General features: G+C 38.4%; 2 protein-coding genes across 4 annotated transcripts in view; both read right to left on the minus strand.

Annotated features, from left to right (window-relative positions):
• Positions 1-12652, minus strand: part of LOC102235307 (raftlin-like) — a 45949-nt gene extending 33297 nt beyond the window's left edge. For 2 of the 3 annotated variants that reach the window (XM_014470134.2, XM_023345219.1), the window contains exons 1-3: positions 12418-12652; positions 5151-5372; positions 2573-2724 (exon numbers count right to left, since the gene is read on the minus strand). In XM_014470134.2, coding sequence (XP_014325620.2) covers positions 2573-2724; positions 5151-5185 — 187 coding nt within the window. In that variant the 5' untranslated portion in view covers positions 5186-5372; positions 12418-12652. The remainder of the gene's footprint in view (positions 1-2572; positions 2725-5150; positions 5373-12417) is intronic. The other variant, XM_023345220.1, reaches the window with a different exon arrangement.
• Positions 12653-14856: 2204 nt separating this feature from the next.
• dazl (deleted in azoospermia like) lies at positions 14857-18765 on the minus strand. The gene is made up of 10 exons (XM_023345356.1): positions 18730-18765; positions 17948-18070; positions 17413-17504; positions 16756-16807; positions 16604-16670; positions 16197-16336; positions 16036-16116; positions 15810-15860; positions 15504-15574; positions 14857-15100 (listed from the first exon to the last, which is right to left on the minus strand). The coding sequence occupies exons 1-9, from the start codon at positions 18730-18732 to the stop codon at positions 15530-15532; spliced, it is 654 nt and encodes a 217-aa protein (XP_023201124.1). The 5' UTR covers positions 18733-18765; the 3' UTR covers positions 14857-15100; positions 15504-15529.
• Positions 18766-19103: the final 338 nt, after the last annotated feature.

Here is a 19103-nt window from a genome sequence, read left to right on the forward strand (position 1 = left end):
CAGCCCAAACCCATTCGCCAAACACAACGGGACTGGCTGACAGCGAAGCCGACTGGCAACCGGACCATTGCCACTGGGCTGTGGCGACGCGCCTGCTGTCTGTTACACTGTTGCATTTGAAGACGCATGTAAATAGGATCTGAATGAGCTTCTCGCACCTGCAGCTTGTGAGGTGATGGAGTGCGCTGCGTGGGATTATAGGAACAGCCAGCCATGAGAAACATTTTTTTCCCCTAAAATAATCCTTCAATGCATTGTTTACTTCAATCCTTTTTTTTTTTTTTACCTCGCCTTACTCTGTCCCTCACGTCTGTTTCTTCACAGACCGCACAGACACACAATGGGAGAACTGGTATTTTTAGAAAAGCAGCCTCAAGAGGATTCTCATCAAATATATTCAAGATGCAACGTGCTTAAAAATGTATTCGCCCCCATTAACTTGGTTGTTTTCCATATTCGCGAGCAAATACAAACAAAAGCAATCCCAAAGATGGCACCTTCGAAATGCACCTTAGCTTTGGCGCCTTGCCGTTGTGCGAGGGAGTTGGAGGGCATTGCTACCACACGAACAGTGTAGCTGAGTCTGAGAATTAAAGTCTTTGAACTCTTTGCAACTCTAGCTGCACAGAGACACAACTTCAGCTTTAAAAGCCACTCTTTTGCCCTAAAGACACTTGCAGTACAACGCTCCAAAAATAAGCTTTTATAAAGCTGCTGACCCAAACATTTTTCAGGGGTGTAAAGCAGAATAGCAGCAGCTCTGGTTATAAGAAGGCACCACATAGTAGACCAAAACAATTTAAGATGTACAGTATATTCCTGTTTAACCACCAAAACATGCAAAAGAAACTGAACAAGGTGTGTGAATTAGTTGGTACGAAGGAAATGTGAAGTCTCCTTCTCCACACTGGAACTGGGACAAATATGAAACAGATCTGAATGAAGCTTTCCCAGAATATGTCGGAGCCAAAGATCTGTCCTTTTCGTTGGAGCCGAGTCTGATATTCCTCCACTGTTCATTAATTAACTTTATTTCAAAAGGAAAGGGAGAACATGGATGTAGAACAGTAAGAACAGAGGAGCTTGGAAATAAACAAAAAGGCCAGATAACTTTAATGATTTAAAACTGGCAAAGAAACTGTGTTCCACAGAAGTATTCATACGCTTTCAACTTCATTTTCTCTCACATTACAGCCATAAACTTCAGCGTAATTTATTGGGATTTGATAGAACACAAGCCCATGCATTATTGTGAAGAGAATGAATAATAAAACACGACTTTCTTTTTTTTTTTAGAAAAAAAGTCTCGAAAATATGGCAAGCATTTGTATTCAGTTTATTTTGCTGCTAATAAAAAAGATCCAATTGTCGACAAGCTGAATCAACTCTGACCAATTTCCTGTGACTGCTAAAGAAAATATTTACGTGCCGGCATCTCAATCTCTTAAAACTTTGGGATATTGTTTCACAACCAAACTCTGCTTCACCGTTCTTGTTTTTTCTTTAACTTTGGAGTATTTCTTAGTCTTCAAATTTTGACCCCAAGCACATTTAAATTGTTTTATTTTGGGGGAAGAATGTAATTTTTGGGGCCTGCAAGTACTTTCAGTTGAATGTGACTAAAAGTTTAAACAGCACATGATGCTGTTTATTCAACAAACATTTGATGCCTTCATAGAAAAGTAAAATTTATAAATTACTCTCAGTTGCACTAAAGCTACTGATGAGGAGACTTTTGAAAAAAGTTGGTTGCATTGGAAAGTGCAGACGTGGGTAGTGAAAATTGGAAATGACCCAATATTTTCCTGTCAACGACTTTAAAATCTATTTACTGTCAAGCACACACATAGCCGGCATGTAGCTGCATTTTTGTAGCTGAGCCAAAATTTGTTGAAGAATTTAAGTCATATGAGGTTATGTCCTTGCCGCAACAATTAAAAGGTGCAGCGACCTCTAGTCATGCAGGAGTTAGCATAACATGAATCAAATGGAAGAAATAAATATATCCATAAAGCTTTAGTTAATATTTGCCAGTGGAACAAGACATTTTCCCCACATTATAAGTTAAAATGTCTTTTTCCACTTATAACTAGTACTTTTACATCAATATTAAGGAATTATTTGCTAAAAGCGAGCTTCTATGTCATACTGAAAAGTTACATGCAAGTTAGTTTTGTCTAACTGAGACAAAACAATTTCAAGTGTACTAAGATATTTGTACTAGAAAGTACACCAAAAATACTTGGTAAAATTTTGTGTTTCTGCAGAGTAAAGTCAGATTCCAGAAGGTGAAAATCTAAACATGATTCCGACTCTCGACAACCTCAGTCACCAGTGACTCTTTAGCCAAAAGATGATACATGAAAAAAAAAAAAAAACAGTAACACATGACTATTTCAAGAATGCAAGTGTGGGAGTCAAGTTGTGTCACATCACATGATGTCTCGCTTAGATTTTACAGGCCAGACTCTAGGGAAGAATAAAACCTTTAGGACATAACGGAGGATTCCTACGATCTGAATTACTCACAAGAGGACAATCATTTCTTACAACAGGAGCCAATTGTTCATACCTTCTTTCCCCAACAGGAAATCCAGAAAGTGGTAGGTGTAGGCCACTCCAACTTTAGTCTCCACTTGAGGCCGTCTTAGGGTGGAGTAGATGTTGCCAGGGCTATGCCTTTCCTCGGCCTTCCTCAGCTTTGGGAGCCTACACCCCATTTCTCTGGAAAGATTGAGGAGAAAATGGCGCTAAAAGTACTTAAAAATCACCAAGAACATTCAGAGAATTGTGGCAATAAAGCTGGAGAGAGCATTGTTATGATTTCTAGATATAAACAATGTATTTGCACTTTTATAGAGTGTGATAGTCACACACAAACATAACTGCTATTGTTCATATGCCACCTTCAGCTTCGAGAAACGATGTGTGAATCAAACTGACACGTTCCAACCACACACACCCCAACTGAAATATGAGCGTGTCAGCCATTACCTACTCGCCGGGCTGTGATACGGGCATCTCCTAATCAAATAGGGCTGATTGAGAGCGACATGTTTGATCAGAATGAATTAAAGCAGAAATGAGAGCGATTTCCTGCCCTGTCAAGCAGAGCGACATGAGACGACACGGACAGGGAAGAGGAAAGGGGAAGCAAAAAACGTTGAGGATGTCGAATAGATAACCCATTTCTATGCTGATCCGAGAAATATTTGATAATATAAGGCTTTTTCTAAATGGAAACACTTGAAAATATCTTAAAAGAAGGATTTGGATAAGCCGTTGAATTTCTTTTAGATATCCTTCTTCCTTGGACATTCAAAAAGCAATTTTTACCTAAGAATGCCAGTTTAAATATGTATAAGCATAGAAAAACAGACAAAAGTAGAGGAAAGACAAAAAAAGAGGGTAAAATCACCAAAAAAGGGGGGGAAGGGTCAAATATCATCAAGCTAATTCGAAGCGACAGGACTGTTACTCTCAAACCATCCCCACAGATACGCTTAATATTTGCGTCTGCACATCTGCATATCTATATGAGTTGATGTGTTTGTCTTCCCCAGGGGAAGGTCTATATCTGTATCTCTGTATCTGTTCAGGGAGCGTGGAGAATGACATGGTAACTCTCATTGGGCCAACTGCACGGACATTAACTCTGCTAACGATCCTAACAGAACACATTATGCTGTGGGTGGGTGTGCGTCTGTGTGTGTTTTCTGACTTCTAGCTTTGACTGTGCTTTGAAAGGTTATGAAGTTCTAAAAAGAGGGCTGCATCTTTTTTATGCTTAGCTCATCTGTTTTAAAGAGGACACATATTTAAAATTTGCAGTGTAGGAATAATTAGGTGTCATTATTCTTTTAATACAACATGTCTTTCATAATGAGTACAAATGAGGAGAGAAGCAGGGATGGAGTTCTAGTGGAAGGAGAGTGAGACACTCAGTATGTCTCAGTTTCTTAGCTCTCCTCTTCCTCCCACCACCCCACTTTTTCCTCTTAAGTTCTTCTGCCATCAGCTCTTCCACTCGCTTCGTTTCAGAAGTACTTATCAGACCCAAACATTAATCACGCCTTTTCCGTTTAAGCTATTTTCTGCTTCTTTCTAGCATCTTTGATTAACCTGCCTCCATTCATCTTCTACAATGCCCTTGATTAGTTTTATAGTAAACTACATTCAATCAATTTGATTACAAGACTTTCAAGCTTTTCTTTGCTTTGTGTCGTCTGACCTCTATGTTCTCTCAGTTGTGAATTTGTATTCTCCACAGCAAAGTCACATTCTGTCACATTCTAGCCAAGTCTGAAGCAGCTGGGATGAGAGGTCGTTCCTCTAAGAGGGTGCTTCTCAACTAGAAAAAGGTGGACCGCCCCCTATAGGTCTCTCTAGTTTACAACTCTAGGAGACGACATCAAGCATCTTGTTAACGAGGAACGGCCGGATGAAACGGGATTGTATAGACAGATAGGGGCCTTGCGATGCTCCACACAGCTGAGCCGTCCATCCAACCATTCATCCATAGTCTTCCACTTAACTGAGATCAAGTTGCAGGGGTGACAAATCTAGGAAGGATGCTCACACATTTTCCGAAGTGTCACTCTCCATCTCATTCTCGCAGATCCCAGACCAGAAGGGATACAATAATCCTCTCAAGAGTTCTGGGTCTTCTCTGGGGTCTCCACCTAGCGTAAAGTGCCCAGAAAACCCCTAAAGAGAGGCTTTCGGAAATCACTTCAACTACCTCCTTTGAATAGCAGCTCTACTCTGAACTATTCCTTGGCTAAAAAGCTCCTCACTGCACGTCTAAGGCCAAGTCTGAGAACCCTACAGAGATGTTGTCCTTTCCACCTTGATTTATCTCATGACCACAAAGGTAAACTGGTGAATCAAGAGCTTCACTTATAGGCTCATCTCTTTCTTCACTACAACACTATAAGAGCCAAGAGCTAGCCACTGCTGCTGAGGAGGTCCCAACTAACCTACCCTTGTCCTAATCCATCTTATTCTCAAAACAGCAGAACTCCTTCACTTGAGGTAGAGACCAACCCCTTGTACAGAGTTCATTTTACTGCACTTCAAAGGAGCTGACTCAAAAAGCAAAGCTCTTGATTTACTGGTTCACCAAAGTTTTGACCCTCATTTATACTCACGAGAAATGGATCCCATCCAAAATGACGTCTTGCATACAAGCCACTGTAGCTACATGTTGAGCCTACAGTGGTTGTGCTCAACCTTACATTGAGAACTTCTGTTATCCACAGGGAGCTTAGAGTAGAGATGATGCTCCTTCAAAGCAAAACGTTTCAGTTGAGGTGATTTGAACATCTGATCAGGATGCCTCTTGGGTCCCTCCCTTCGAACGTTTTGCAGCCCTGTCCAAATAGGAAAGCCTCCTGTGAAAACCCAAAATTCACTGCAGACTATATAATCTTGGCATGATGATTCAAACTGTGATTCAAACTGAACAAGCTGGAGATTATTTCTAGGGAAAAGGTTCTCTGGGTTTCCCCCATGTTACTCAGCTCAATTTCAGACATGCAGAAAAACTAGACAGTCTATTCCTGTTAATTCTGGCTCTTGCAAGCCACAATGTTGCTCTTTCAATCACAGAGAATTAGCCTATTGAAAGGCAACAGTAGGGACTATGCACCACTTCTGGTCTGACAATGCCTCAGGATCTCTCAGAATAAGTTGGAGAGTGTTGCTGGAGAGATGAATACCTACATCTCCCTCCTTGACTATTTACTTCCTTGGCCAATTTTTGAATAAATGCAAGAGAGTGAATGGGTAAGTTTCTGGGCAGAAATTGAACGAAAGCTCATCCTACAACATCAAACTCTCCTATCTTTACTGTCTTTAGACAGCAAAAATATTTGCTTTCCACTCTTCACTTCATTTTTAAACACTTTCTTTCAGGCAACTCTCCTATCAAGTCTGTCCTGAAAACTACTGTATTACAATGTCTCCAAAGAGAGGAAACAGGGCTCTGGGTTATGACAATGTTAGCATGCAGTCCTACTCCCAACTTAATATCCTTGAGGGGTTTACTTTAATATGATCTGTCAGCTAAAGGGACAAAAGTTTCATGTGGGTATGTTGAGCAGGATTCATCTCCGGGTGGTTAGGGAAAGGGATTTGAGGTTAAAAGGAGGCTGAAGCACAGGAGGGAAAATATTTTAAATTGTACCATAAAGCAGACACTCTTATGCCTCTGAGGTTAGATTTGAAGATATGTTGTTAACCCCATTCCAATCCAAGACACCTAAACTAAATCACCCACATGTTTAACCATATTTCTCTCCATTTCCTTTGCATAATGCAGTATTTTAAACAACTATTGAAATTACAACTGTCATGTTGCAAATGACAGTTGATTTTGTCAGATGAAAGGTGACTGGTTGTACATCTAGGTTCTGAAAAGCCAAGTGTGTCGGTGTTTGATCCAGCATCTCATTTGCTCTTTAATTGTATACCGATAATTCAGTCCTATGCCTAGACCTCACTTTTAACAGATGAACTCTGTCAGAGAGGGTTAAAAAACATGTCTCTAATTGAACACAACACTGACGTGAAAACATAAGGTTGTAGTGGCAGAGAAACTCATCTGAGCTTAAGACTGGAGGCCTTTCTGGGGCCTTTTTCTCTGTGAGTTGACTTCAAATACAACCTCTCCCTTGCTGTCACACAAACACACTGGGAGAAAGGGGCATTGACAGCAAAAAAAAAAGAGACCCTTTTGCCAAAAAGGGAGAGACAAGAGTGAGACAGATGAAAGGAATAAAAAAAGAGATTGAGGTGAAAGACAGGGAGTAGCAGAGGGCTTCTCATTAGAGAATCTCTTGTAACGGAGAGGTTTTGAAATGGCAGGGGATTTATGTGAGAGCATAATCTGCCTGCACTTTGTCACTGCTGTACTACCTCCAGTGCCACTTGAGGGATGATGGTTTTACAAGAAACATTATTCATCTGGAGAGAAAACTGCATATGGACTCAGACCAAGGAAAAATCAAAGTGAAATTAGGTAGAACCACCTTTGAGAGGCTGACATGTTTTTTTCTTCCATCCACTAAGCACTATCTGAAGTCAAAACCATTGCAAAAAGAAAGAAAGAACTACATGACATTTTTTTGTATACTTGAATGCAACTTAGGAATTGGACTTATGACCAGTAGAGGTTCTACTGGTTGCATTATGTGTCCAGAAGAAATAATGGTGTGAACAGGTAAACAAGTCCAAGTTTTTCTTCAATTCTTTCAATGTATTTTGATATAAGAGTATTTTAAGAATCTAAATCTACTTTAGTTATATTCAGTTTTGCATTAAGTGAAAGATATGATAAATGGATGATGGTAGATGACTTATTGTAGATGATAGGCTCTATGAATGCCTAGGCGGTGACACATCTGGCCAAGAGAGAATAAACAGAATGTGGTGTGCTTTGAGACAGACTAACACCAGAGCCTATAGCTGCTGCTTTGTAGCAGCAAAATTCTTCCCTGGCTTAATAAGTCCCATTTCCAATTTTGTACCATAATTTATTTATTTATTTTTTGCTATTTATTTTTCTTTAACATTTCACATTCATATCCTAAAATCTGGAAAAATAAAAACAGAAAAAGCAAAATTGGTAGAGTGAAACAAAATAAAATAAAAGGATGCCATAGGGCCCCTCACATTATCTGCCAAGAAAAAAAATTATAGCTTGGAGACACAATCATATTTTCTGTCAGAAGACTAAGCAAGTTCCCGAAAATCACTTAAAATTTTTGGTTGTCAAAAGACTGACAGATTAGTATTTTTTTACCAATGCATTGTCATTTCATTCATCCCCACTTCAGTTTCTTACAGATATATTTAAACCATGACCCATCAGGTTTTGTCTTTTGTACAGTATTTTCATGACTGGCAAGAACAAACTAAGAGTGGTGCAGAATGTCAAGCGGTTGACAGCACAATATCATACCCAAAAAACTGGGCATAAATCAACAAAAACCATAAAGGTACAAAAGGGTGAAAAGATTAGAAAAGCATGGTTGATATAGAGTAGGGGCCTCGAAGTCTGGGGTCCTGGAACTTTTAGACGCATCCCTGATCCAACACTCCTGCATCACCTCCTCAGTATGGAGTCATCTTCTCCAGAGTCATGCTAATGACCTCATTATTTGACTCAGGTGTGTTGAAGCAGAAACACATTTCAAAGTTGCAGGACAAAGATCGGCAGCAGCTTTTTTTTCTAAGCTAAAAACCTGGTTATGAAACAACCAAACAAAAACAAGAAATAAAAACTGGCTTAGGGACCAAATTAAGTGCAACCTGCCTGTTATCCCTCAGATGAGGGCATTGATTATTTAAAGATGCAATCAGGCATGCAGTACATAAACCCACAATTCAAAGATTGTTGTGCTTTTGATTGTACAATCTTCTTTGTGACATATCCAAATTCAGCTAAATATACTAGCTTAGGAATCAATTGATGAAACAGAATTTTGTTACACTGCATAAAAAGATGACAAATTACTTGTTGTTGTATAAAGCATTTTTTAGACATTTTTCTAAAGCCGAAACCCTAGTTAGCAATGTGTCTGTTTTGGTATCCTTGGAGAGGGAATACTTTAGCAGGGAGTACCATCTTTTCAGCAGTGAGATGAACAAGATCCCTATAACAGATGGTTTGACGCCCACAGAGCCCAGCCTATATCTGCAGAAACACACAGTGGCAAGTACTAAAAGATGCTCAACAGGACCTGTTAGATTTTTTTCTTGGTTGCTTTAAAGAAAAAACCGATTTGATTGTTTTTTTTTCCCTTCTAGTTATCTCTAATTGAAAAAATAATGTAATTAATTATTTTTGGTAGGGTTTTGGATACATTCCTAGTTCCTTTTGCACAGTACTGTCTCCTATAAATTACAATAATAAAAATTTTATTAGGCCGAGACAGGATCAGCAGTCTGTAGTTTTATGGTTCTTGTATGTACACCTCATGATTGTACAGTATTTCACTGCATTTCAAAATCAGAGGTGACAGACCGATTCCTGCGGAGTGGGGCCTCCCTCCCACTGGGCTGCACCAAGTCTCAGATGTGGGATGCTGCCATGGATGGAGGGAGGAAGTAAAAAGGGGGGCAGTAATGAAATGAGGAGGAAAAGACAGAAGGAGGAGGAAATGGAGAGAGACAGACAGGCAGGGAGCAGAGTGGGGAGCATGTCAAGCTGCCTGGAGGGAGGTGTGATTCCTCCATGCAGAAATGTAGTCACCTCAAACGGTGTTTTAATGAGGCTGCGCAAGGAGGATAAAAACTAATTATGACAGTGATGTATTGGTCTGCCACACAACTTCTTGCACAGTTCCCTAAAAACAAAGCAGCTTAGGCAGAACAGAGAGGATTACACACACACACACACACAAAAACTGGTTATAGGAGCAAAGCCATTATATTTTGCCCTAGATTGTACTAATGTAAAATGATATACTGCATATGCCCCCAAGCCCCTGCAGGTTCTTGCTGCACACTGCACATCAGCTTGCAGAAATAAAGCCATTCCACTCATATCCTGTTTACAAAAAAAAATAGTTAAGAGGATAAAACAGTTTTAAAACCACAGTTAGCAATAGTTGTAATGCAACAAGCCCTGAAATACTACTACGGAAATAGTTTTCATGTTTGTTCTAGGTGATCTAAAAAATTTTATATCAAAATTGGTGATAACCAATATGAATATTGCCATAACAGCCAACGATTTATTGATTGATGACTAGTTAGATAGATACATACCCATTTAGTACAGTGAAAAATAATGACCACACCCCTGACATTGCTTCTCTGCTTTAAACACCTCAAAGCCTCCACTGCATCACTGCAGTTTCCCACTCCCGAAACACATACAGAAACAACTACAAAATGGAAATAAACATTGGTTATTAACATCAGCCCAGTTTAACTAATTGAGCCGATCTGCCAGTGCCTACACGATACATTGTTGGTACCAATGTATCGTGCATCCTACTTTATTCTATTTTCTTAAATATGTCTTGGTAAGCATTTTTTATTTGGGAATATATCCATGTAAAGTGTGTGTAGGTGTATAAGCTAAAATGATAATGTATTTGGTCAAAAAGTAAAACATTTTTGGGGGCTTAAATCAGATCTGTAGTTGTTTATTAGCAGCCAATATGTAAATGCAAGATTGACAAGCGTACGAAACAGAGTGACATGCACTGTGACCAAACTCTTGCTCTCACAATTAGATGAGTTTTAATGAGTTTAGCTCCATAACTGTACAGTTAAAGATCAACATGTAACTCATTTAATGTGGTTATGTCATGACTTCGTTTCCCTTTACATATGATTTAAACCAAAAAAAAATCAAATAAATGTGAAACTCCATTCCTCTTCTGCCTCACAGAAACCCAGTCAGAGCTGCTTCATACATGTTAGGAGGGCAGCTGGGAAATAAAAAAGGTGCAGAGGTGCTGGAACTATAAGAGCATAGAAGTTCTGGCTGGAAATTACAAATGTGACTCATTCAACTTCATCTTGGATCCAAAAAATGTTCACGAAGATAAAAATATGTTGCTATCCAACATCCAAACATGGATCTATTATCTATTATCATTTTCTCAATTCTTAGCTAAAACAAATCTATATATTCTTTTTCACATATAGATAAGGAAGATTAGTTAAGATTTGGAATGTGCTTTCTGGTAGCTCAATGTTATTTATAGACTGTTTGTGGACCTTTTAAAAGTTTGTCAAAGATATTCAAAACACTCATGAGAACAAAATTGCTTGGTCTAAATTGCTTGGTTTAGATGTGATAGACATTTGTTATAATCTGACAATATTGTGAAAATGTGAGACTTTAATAAAGGTTATTTAAGGAGGCCGTGGTGGTTTTGAAAATTGGCAATTTGATCCTTCACCCAGGGCATCCATACCTTCAGAGAGCTGCAATGTTTAGAAGAAACAATTGTATTGCAGTTGTTTAATGCCAGTGAAACTGAAATCTGAATATTTCCACTGGCATTAAACACTGGCATCTCCCTCTAAGGTCTTCACTGTCTGTCCTCGTCACAGCACTGAACTGAAATCTAAATAGATAGGATAGATTTAAGTTCTGAATAGATTTCAGTTCAGTCCGAGCTAAATGGCTATTTCACTGTTTTTAAAGACACTGGATTGCTTTTGAGTCGTCTGTAGTTGAAATGTTCATTTACTTGAAGTAGGCCTAAAGTGATGACACAAAGAACCAACCATTAAACCATTACCATTTACCATTAAAAGGTAAAATTAAGATTAATGAACACTTGAGTTTAATTGTAAAAGCACTGAAACATGTGTACCATAGATCAGGTGTTATACATTTTTACACTAATGTTTTCCAACTCAATTTTGTTTTTTGTGAAATGCATTTTTTAATATATTTTTCTAATATTCTTAAAGTATCTTCTTTATTGAGAGTCTTATACTGGCCCTTTCATATTGGCTTAGTTGGAAGTGGGCACTTATGTGAAATTTCTCATCGCTAATTGATGCCCCTTGCATGTTGTGTGGGTGCAGCCTTGCTTGAAATAGTATGTTGTTGGGTCAGCACAGCCAAGTTCGTCCCACATGGCTGTGGAAGATCCTGTGCTACTTTTTCTTTTTTTAAAGTCTTTTTTTTAAGAAAAGGAACACAAGACATTGCATCAAAATTGGTAGAGTATAAAGAAAATAAAGCATCTTAAACGCTTTGATAAATACACCACAAATACACCACAAACATCAATGCCAGGAATTTTATATTAAAGTTTAAACATACATAGAGGATAGTATAAGGATAGTAAAATGATTTAAGAGATTAGATGATCTTTTATTAGCACTTTTATATAGAAAATCAGTCGATATTTGTTTTTGGATTGGAGAGTTTAGGTCAACTGATGAAGATTTTTGACAACCAGCAAATCAACGACATGAAACTAAAAAGTTTCCTTGTAGATCCTACAGTGGTTTGGTAAAAGATAATTGATACACGACAGGTCGCTTCGTGACACATTTACGCACGGACACGCACTTCGTCACACATATGCCGAGTTCACGCAAACCTGTGACAGCGAGTGAAGGGCTTTATTCAGTTCGCTCCGCTGCTCAATTACAAACGGGGGGAAAACAGCAATAGTGAAATGACAGGATGCTCGGAGATGACATTAGTTTTATTGTGAGAGTCTGAGAATATGAGGTAAGTTTAGCTGACTGTAAAGTTGTTTTTAAACACGCTACAGTAGGAGGGGGATAAAAAAAAAACATGTTTATTCAGAATATTTAGGAAGTTATAACGGATTTAACTTCGGTAGCTAATTTTACCGTACATCTTCAGCAGAAACCGCTCTAAAAAAGAAAAAAAAAGAAAAGAAAAGCAGTAAATAAAGAGATACTTACCCGTTAAGAGGCGGTCTCGGTCTGTTTAGGAAGTGGAAAGTGGACTGAAACCCTCCTCGCGCCCTCTAACGTCTTCACTGTCTGTCCCCGTCACGGCACGTGCGGCTCCCGCAGCCACTGCGATCCAATGGGAGGAAAACATGAATCCCTCATCTAGGAACTACAGCTGAGTGGAAGCTCGGCTCATGGTAAACACTCCGTCTGGCTCCGACTGCTTGAGGAGGAGGGGGGCGGATTATCATCTCTCCTCGCCTTCCTGTTGTTCCCTTCTTGCTGCACCAAACGCTGCAAGGACTATGAAATGACTGAACATGCAGGTGATTTACGTGGTTGCATACAAAGAGCAGGCGGATTAAACTACGATACTATAAATGAGCGGAAGTATGCAACCGAATAGCTTTCTTTTGGATTAGTTTGATAAAAAAAAAAATTCTCCCCATGTCGAAATTCAAGACTTTATCCAAAGTTCTCCAGTCCATTTTTTTGTCAAATCTAAATATATATATATATATATATATATATATATATATATATATATATACACACAAAATGGAAGACATTAAACTTGAAAAAAATTGAAGGTAAAATGGACGAACAAACAGGTAAGGCTTAAAAAGTATAACTAAAGAATGTTGAACTGAAACTGAAACAGTGGGCCAGTGCATGAAGGAAAGATGGAGAGAATAATAGATGAATAGATGGTTGATAAATGGAAAAAGAGATGGATCAGCGAATAAAAAAAAACTAATGGCTGCTGGATGGATGGACGATAACTTGGACGATTAGATGGATGGATGATGGACAAATAGATTGGTTGGTGGATGAAAGATGCAGAAAACATGGAAAGATGCATCATTAAAATAATGGATGATGAATGGAGTAGATGGATGGCGAAATGAATGAGTGGTGGCACAAACGAATGAGCTTAAACAGACAAATGGAAGAATAGATGAAGGGATAGATGGTGGAATAAATGGAAGTACAGATGAGTGGGTGGACCAATATGAACTTGTATAAGTAGTTTTTCCACACTATTTAAAGCAATGCCAAGTTGTTCAGCCTACGCATGAATCCCATAAAGCTACAATTAAGGTTAAATGTATGTTTTTCAGGGGTCTTCTTAGGAAAATTTATATTTCATAAGGAGCTATCCAGACTAATCCATAATTCAGAAACGTCTGACAGGGGGCTCAGGGGAGGGTGGGCCAAAGGCTGGAAGGGGCACTCTGGGGACCCACAGTCACACCATCAGACTGTGACGAAAACAAAACGTCCTCTGACCAAAAGACGAGGAGCTTGTTGCCAGGCAAGCCTGACTGAGGAGCGGCAACCACCAACGGGGAGGCGGATCGGAGCTACGCTGCTCTCGACAGCTCCGAAGACACATCCTGCAAGTTTCGACACAAAGTTGTGGTAAAAATCAGACAGAATTATGACAAACTGAACTTATTTATTGAACAAAATAATTCAAACCCAACAAAAAAAAAACAAAAACAAAACTTCAAACAGTGACTTTCTCAGGCTCTCTGAACAAAAACGTCTCAACACAATGGTGCCTCCGCAACTCGAGGTCAACGTCCAGAAACTATTAGATAAGAAAGAAAAACTGATGTACACCACATGCTAATGTGCATCTATATTAAGCTCTGTTTAAAATGAAACTTAAAACCACATCCAGTGTATTCACTTATTAAATGTCTAAAATCCTTTACGCAAGACATGCAATCAAACCCCCCTCAAAAAAAAAATAAAATAAAACCTGTCTGAACTGTGAGTAACCCAACTAGTGGAAAACAGGCTGTAACAAGTTTTGAAAAACTGTCCTTTTCTCCTTTTCATCCTAACATTAGTTGATTAATGAGTCAAAGCAAAGTGAATTGATGCTGTGACTGTCTTTGACTGCGAACTTCTGGAGGCACATGACGAACATTTACAACTAATGACCAAAACAACAATTCTTAATGGTGATGAGGTGCGAGGCCAAGGCTGCCTTTCATTTACCACAGTGACACCCAGTGAAATAAAAAGGGAGCGCAAAATGCCAGAGTGCTTAAAATTTATGATCGTGCCCTTATGCTGTAGGAAAGTTAATAAAGATCTTAATCAGAGCAGCATTAGACCTGACAAAAAAAAAAAAATCCACTGTAGAGAACAGATTGTAACAATGTACAAATATACAAATGCTTTCCTTCCTATGTACAGAGAGCCCTTAAAACAGACTGGACAAAACCAATGAAATAGAAAAAAATAAATTAAACTTAATATATAAATAAACAGAAAAGTGAGATTAAAAGCCTTTCCATTAGTTTTTTTTTTTTTTGCTTGGGACTGTAAAAAAAAAAAAAAAAAAAAAAAAAAAAAAAAAAAAAAAAGTGATCCCATGTTTTGGCTGGTATGCCAAAACGTGCTCTTCTCATCGTTTATAAAAGTCTCTGTGATCTGTGTGATTTAAAAGCAGCCGACCACAGGTCAACCTCACCGATTTTGGTTCAAGTGACTTGGAGCGGAGTGGTTCGGTTTACGTTGAAAGCTCAAGAAGTCTGGTGTTAAAACGGCTCTGAAAAAACATTGACGGGAGAGACGAGGGCGTTCTGAAAACAATCTGGGGAGTCTGGATGCTTTCAGACGTCCAGAATGCCAAGATGTCCACATCTTGACTTGTTGAAGCTACTGCAGTCTGCGTCTGGAAAAGATGAAAGAGCACAAGGAAATGAGCCATTTCTTAAAACTAGTAACACTTTAAGCCTTTATTTCTGTTAATTATTATGACTATAATTACAGGATAATGAAAACTCAAGTCATTTTTTCTGGTAATTTATTGTATTAGTAAAAAGAATTGATGACCTGCTACATAAATGCAGTGTGAAATTCAGGGAATAATTTTTATTCAATTCCATCCAAGGATAAAGTCTTTGGTTAGTTGTGGGAAAAAGGGGTTTTTGTCAAAGATGTAAGAACCCCGAAAAAAATACATTCCTCAATTCCTCCATATTATACTGAAATACATAAATTTATGTCAAATGTTGAGGTTAAATAATCCTTTTCGTAGACGCATTGCTTACAAAAACATGCAGATGTAGCTTTACCTTGCAGAAAGCTCAGTAGCTTTCAACTACAGCACAGTCAACATAGTCTGGACTCCACAATCCACAAAGCTCTAAAAACAAGACTTAGGATCAGAAAACAGCCAGGACAAGTACTTGCTTAAAAATTCCTATGCACAACAGCAACCTCTAGTGGTGGGATTGAATATTACAATCAAAACAAAAGAAGTGGGGACTTGGGTAGAAAAAAAATATGACAAATACAGAAGACTATTTTGAAAATTTGTTTTGAGCAAAAAAGAAAGAAAACAAGTGTTTCCAATAAATTGGAGTAAGATAAATAATCACCTGATTGACAGGCCGAGTCCTTTGGTCTGGGGTCCAGGGAGCTGGGGTGTACTACGTGTTGGAGGTGAGAGACGTCAGATATCAAGCAAACAGCAACAACACAACAAGCTCGCTTCTTAAGGAAAACTGAAGCCAGAGAAACTAAAGTCTATTTCACAAACAGAAACAGAAAGTGGAGGAAGCAATACAGGCTACATCCTACTATCTGCTGTGTTTATGCGTTTACCTGGTAGGGGTAGGGATTCTGTGCGTAGCTCATCGGCATCTGTGGAACCATCACCCCGCTGAAGCTGCTGTAGGAGTACGGCTGTTCCAAGAACCAGTAAGAACAGCCTTATCAACAGTTAATGTGGAGAGGAAAGACAGCGGAAAGAGGAAAACAGTTACCTGATTGTACGGGTTGCCTCCGCTGTAGACAGGTGAGGGCTGTGTAACCCCTCCTCCCATTGGTGAGCAACATGCACAGTAGATATATTGGCTAGGACTCATCCAAGGAGTGGAACCAACCAGACGGGATGGTATGGATCCTGAAAAAAAATAAATAAAAAAATAAAGTAAGAAATCAGTTTCTTGTTGGCAATGATGAACCACACTGAACTTTCCCGAAAGGCCTTTTTTTTTCCTTTTCTAAGTTGTGGGCATTTCCATTACTTCCAGAGGTACCACTGTCAAGCTTACACACACTGATGAACATTGATGCAAAGCGTGAACAAGATTATTCATTTTTGCCTCCGCTAGAGTTTAAAGGCAAAGAATTAGTCCCAGAAAGTTAATGTGAAGAGAAATGAACATACGTGGACTCCGTTGCTTCATGATTGCAGGGCCCAGCTTAAGTTTCCGCCCTTTAAAACTGATCTGTTGCTGTAACGGATATATATGCGCATTATGCAGAAAATAGGAATTCTGGTAGTTACATAAAAGGTTAATGCATACGACATTCACTAACCTCAATGATTGACTGAATGTTGACATCTTCATTGAAATACACAAACCCGTACCTAGGAACACACAAAGCAGTCCACAGACTTAATGATTGGAAAATATGAAGTGGAAAATAGCCATAAAAATCCATTCACTCATTTCAACTAATAATATACAGTAGAACATTGTGCAAATCCATTAAAGAATGGACCCAACTGAAGGTCTGCTGTTGCGTCATTCACCAATATGTGAGCAGGAATGTCTTAGTGCCAAATGATGTGACTGTGAGGTGTTGTGTTGCCACAGGGTGGCAGTATTGGCTACTGTCCTTGTAACATCTATTTAGTGAAAGTAGAATTTGTGCTAAATGGACACAAACCTCTCTACAGAGTGGTAAATCAAGTAAAAGTGTAACATTAACACAAAAAGAAAGTTCAGGCTGTGTGTTTGTTTTGGGAGCAGGGCTTACTTCAGGTATGTTTAAGAATAAAACTTTAAACCAGTGAACACAGTAAAAGATACTTTGTTCATGTTTTTTATATCTTTTTTTTTTTTTAAAAAAAAGCAAATTCTTAGTCTTATTGTCTCAACTTAACACAAATTTGCATCAACTCTTCTTCAAGAACAAACTTGTGTGAACTTTAAACTGCGACTACGACAACACACCTCTAAATATACTCACCCTTTGCAAACCCCTCCACGGTACGTGATTATTTTTACTTCCTTGACATTGCCATATCTTGTAAAGAAGTCACGCATTTCATTTTCATCCACCTAATTGTTTAAACAACAAAAAGTAAAACATAAAAAAATATATATCAATTGCTATGGTACACATAATCTTGTGTTAATTAGCCTATGATCAACTGAGACTGACTGTACAAAATTAAGACTGGATTGCAATTTCAATAGAACGAGGCTGTATGCAACAGAAACTGATGCTGCTTATGTATTAAGGCTGTAGTAGAATTAAAACGGTTTACTCTAATTTAAGTGCATGTATTTGGATAAGTAAAAGAGCTGTTTTGCTTTTCAGCTTTTAATTAATCCAATTGTCGCATTTTTGTTATTATTTTTCCAAGAATTATAATACATAAGATGATGTTTTATTTTACTGATGGAATAAAAATATTAGCCCCAGTTCAACATCAGTCCACACAGAACCATTAATAACCTATATATGATTTCAATGAAATTGAAATTAAGTATAAGCTCACCTTCATGTCGATCCCACCCACAAAAAGGGCGTTGGGGGTCAGTCTGCCCTCTGGCAGAATGTATCCATTAGATAACTTCAAAGAAGGTACAGTCTGGGTAATGGTTCTTGGCTTGTTGAAATCCTTGCAGGAAAAAAAAAGAGTAACATTTGAGATATACGAATGTCGTGTGAATATCACAAGTAACAGGTCGTAGTAAAATCTACATCATGGAAGGTTTGGAGCAGGGGCTTGTTGACATTTTGACCTTGAGCAGCAGGCTACACTGTCTAACATGGCGGCCATGTTCTCGCCAGAAGAAAAAAAAAAAAAAAACTTTACAAGAAAAAAATGGATAAATGCAAATTAAACCATTTCTCTATTCAATTTTCAAACAAACCACTAACATTGTAACCAACATGGAGTTTTGTTCTGGAACTTAACGCTCTAGTTTTCAGGCGACTACGAATAAAACACACATTGGTTCTTCCACAATTCAACACTCCCGCTTTAGCTCACAAGTACCGACTTTATCACTGGGCACAAAGGAAGCAAAGACAACGTCGACCAAAACGCCTACGCTGTTAACCTGACTCACTTTTTTGGGGGGCGAATCTAATCTTGAGTATAGGTTAAATTCGTTTTTAGTCAAGCTAACATTTGCTAGGGGAAATATTCCGCCGTTTTTAGCTAGCATCGGTTAGCTAGCATATCATCGTTATTACCAATAATCTCCAGTTAGCACGCTTTTCTAAATGATTTGTACCTCTAGGATGCATACTATGTTGTACACAGAGACTTACCATGGCTAAAACAATAAAAACCAATAACTTAGATGGACTTTGAAGCCGACGACCTGCCGAGACAACCACTGCACTAAGACTAAACCACGCCCAAAGGCTCACCACGTGACTCAAGATGCTGCGAGCCAGTAACAGTTTTTCTTGTATTTCTTTCTTCTTTTTTTTTTTTCTGAGGAAGCAAAATTAAAAATCCAGATTACAGCTACTGAAAAAAAAAAAAAAAAAGATTACAGCTACTGAAAAAAAAATAAAAAAGATTACAGCTACTGAAAATGTGCACATAGTTTGCCTGCGAAATGTTATATTTGTCGGAATGACAATCTAGCAAATAAAAACGTTTTTTTTTTTATTGTTTCTCATAATGACATAAATCA

Source organism: Xiphophorus maculatus, chromosome 13 (genome assembly GCF_002775205.1).
Source record: "Xiphophorus maculatus strain JP 163 A chromosome 13, X_maculatus-5.0-male, whole genome shotgun sequence".
Taxonomy (NCBI): Eukaryota; Metazoa; Chordata; class Actinopteri; order Cyprinodontiformes; family Poeciliidae; genus Xiphophorus; species Xiphophorus maculatus.

What these genes read in the sequence shown, in the direction of transcription:
- dazl (XM_023345356.1), bottom strand. An exon ending in ACATTCAGTCAATCATTGAG is followed by an intron (nt 16,671 to 16,755) that starts GTTAGTGAATGT and finishes TATCCGTTACAG; the next exon opens with CAACAGATCAGTTTTAAAGG. An exon ending in AGAATCCCTACCCCTACCAG is followed by an intron (nt 15,861 to 16,035) that starts GTAAACGCATAA and finishes TCCAACACGTAG; the next exon opens with TACACCCCAGCTCCCTGGAC.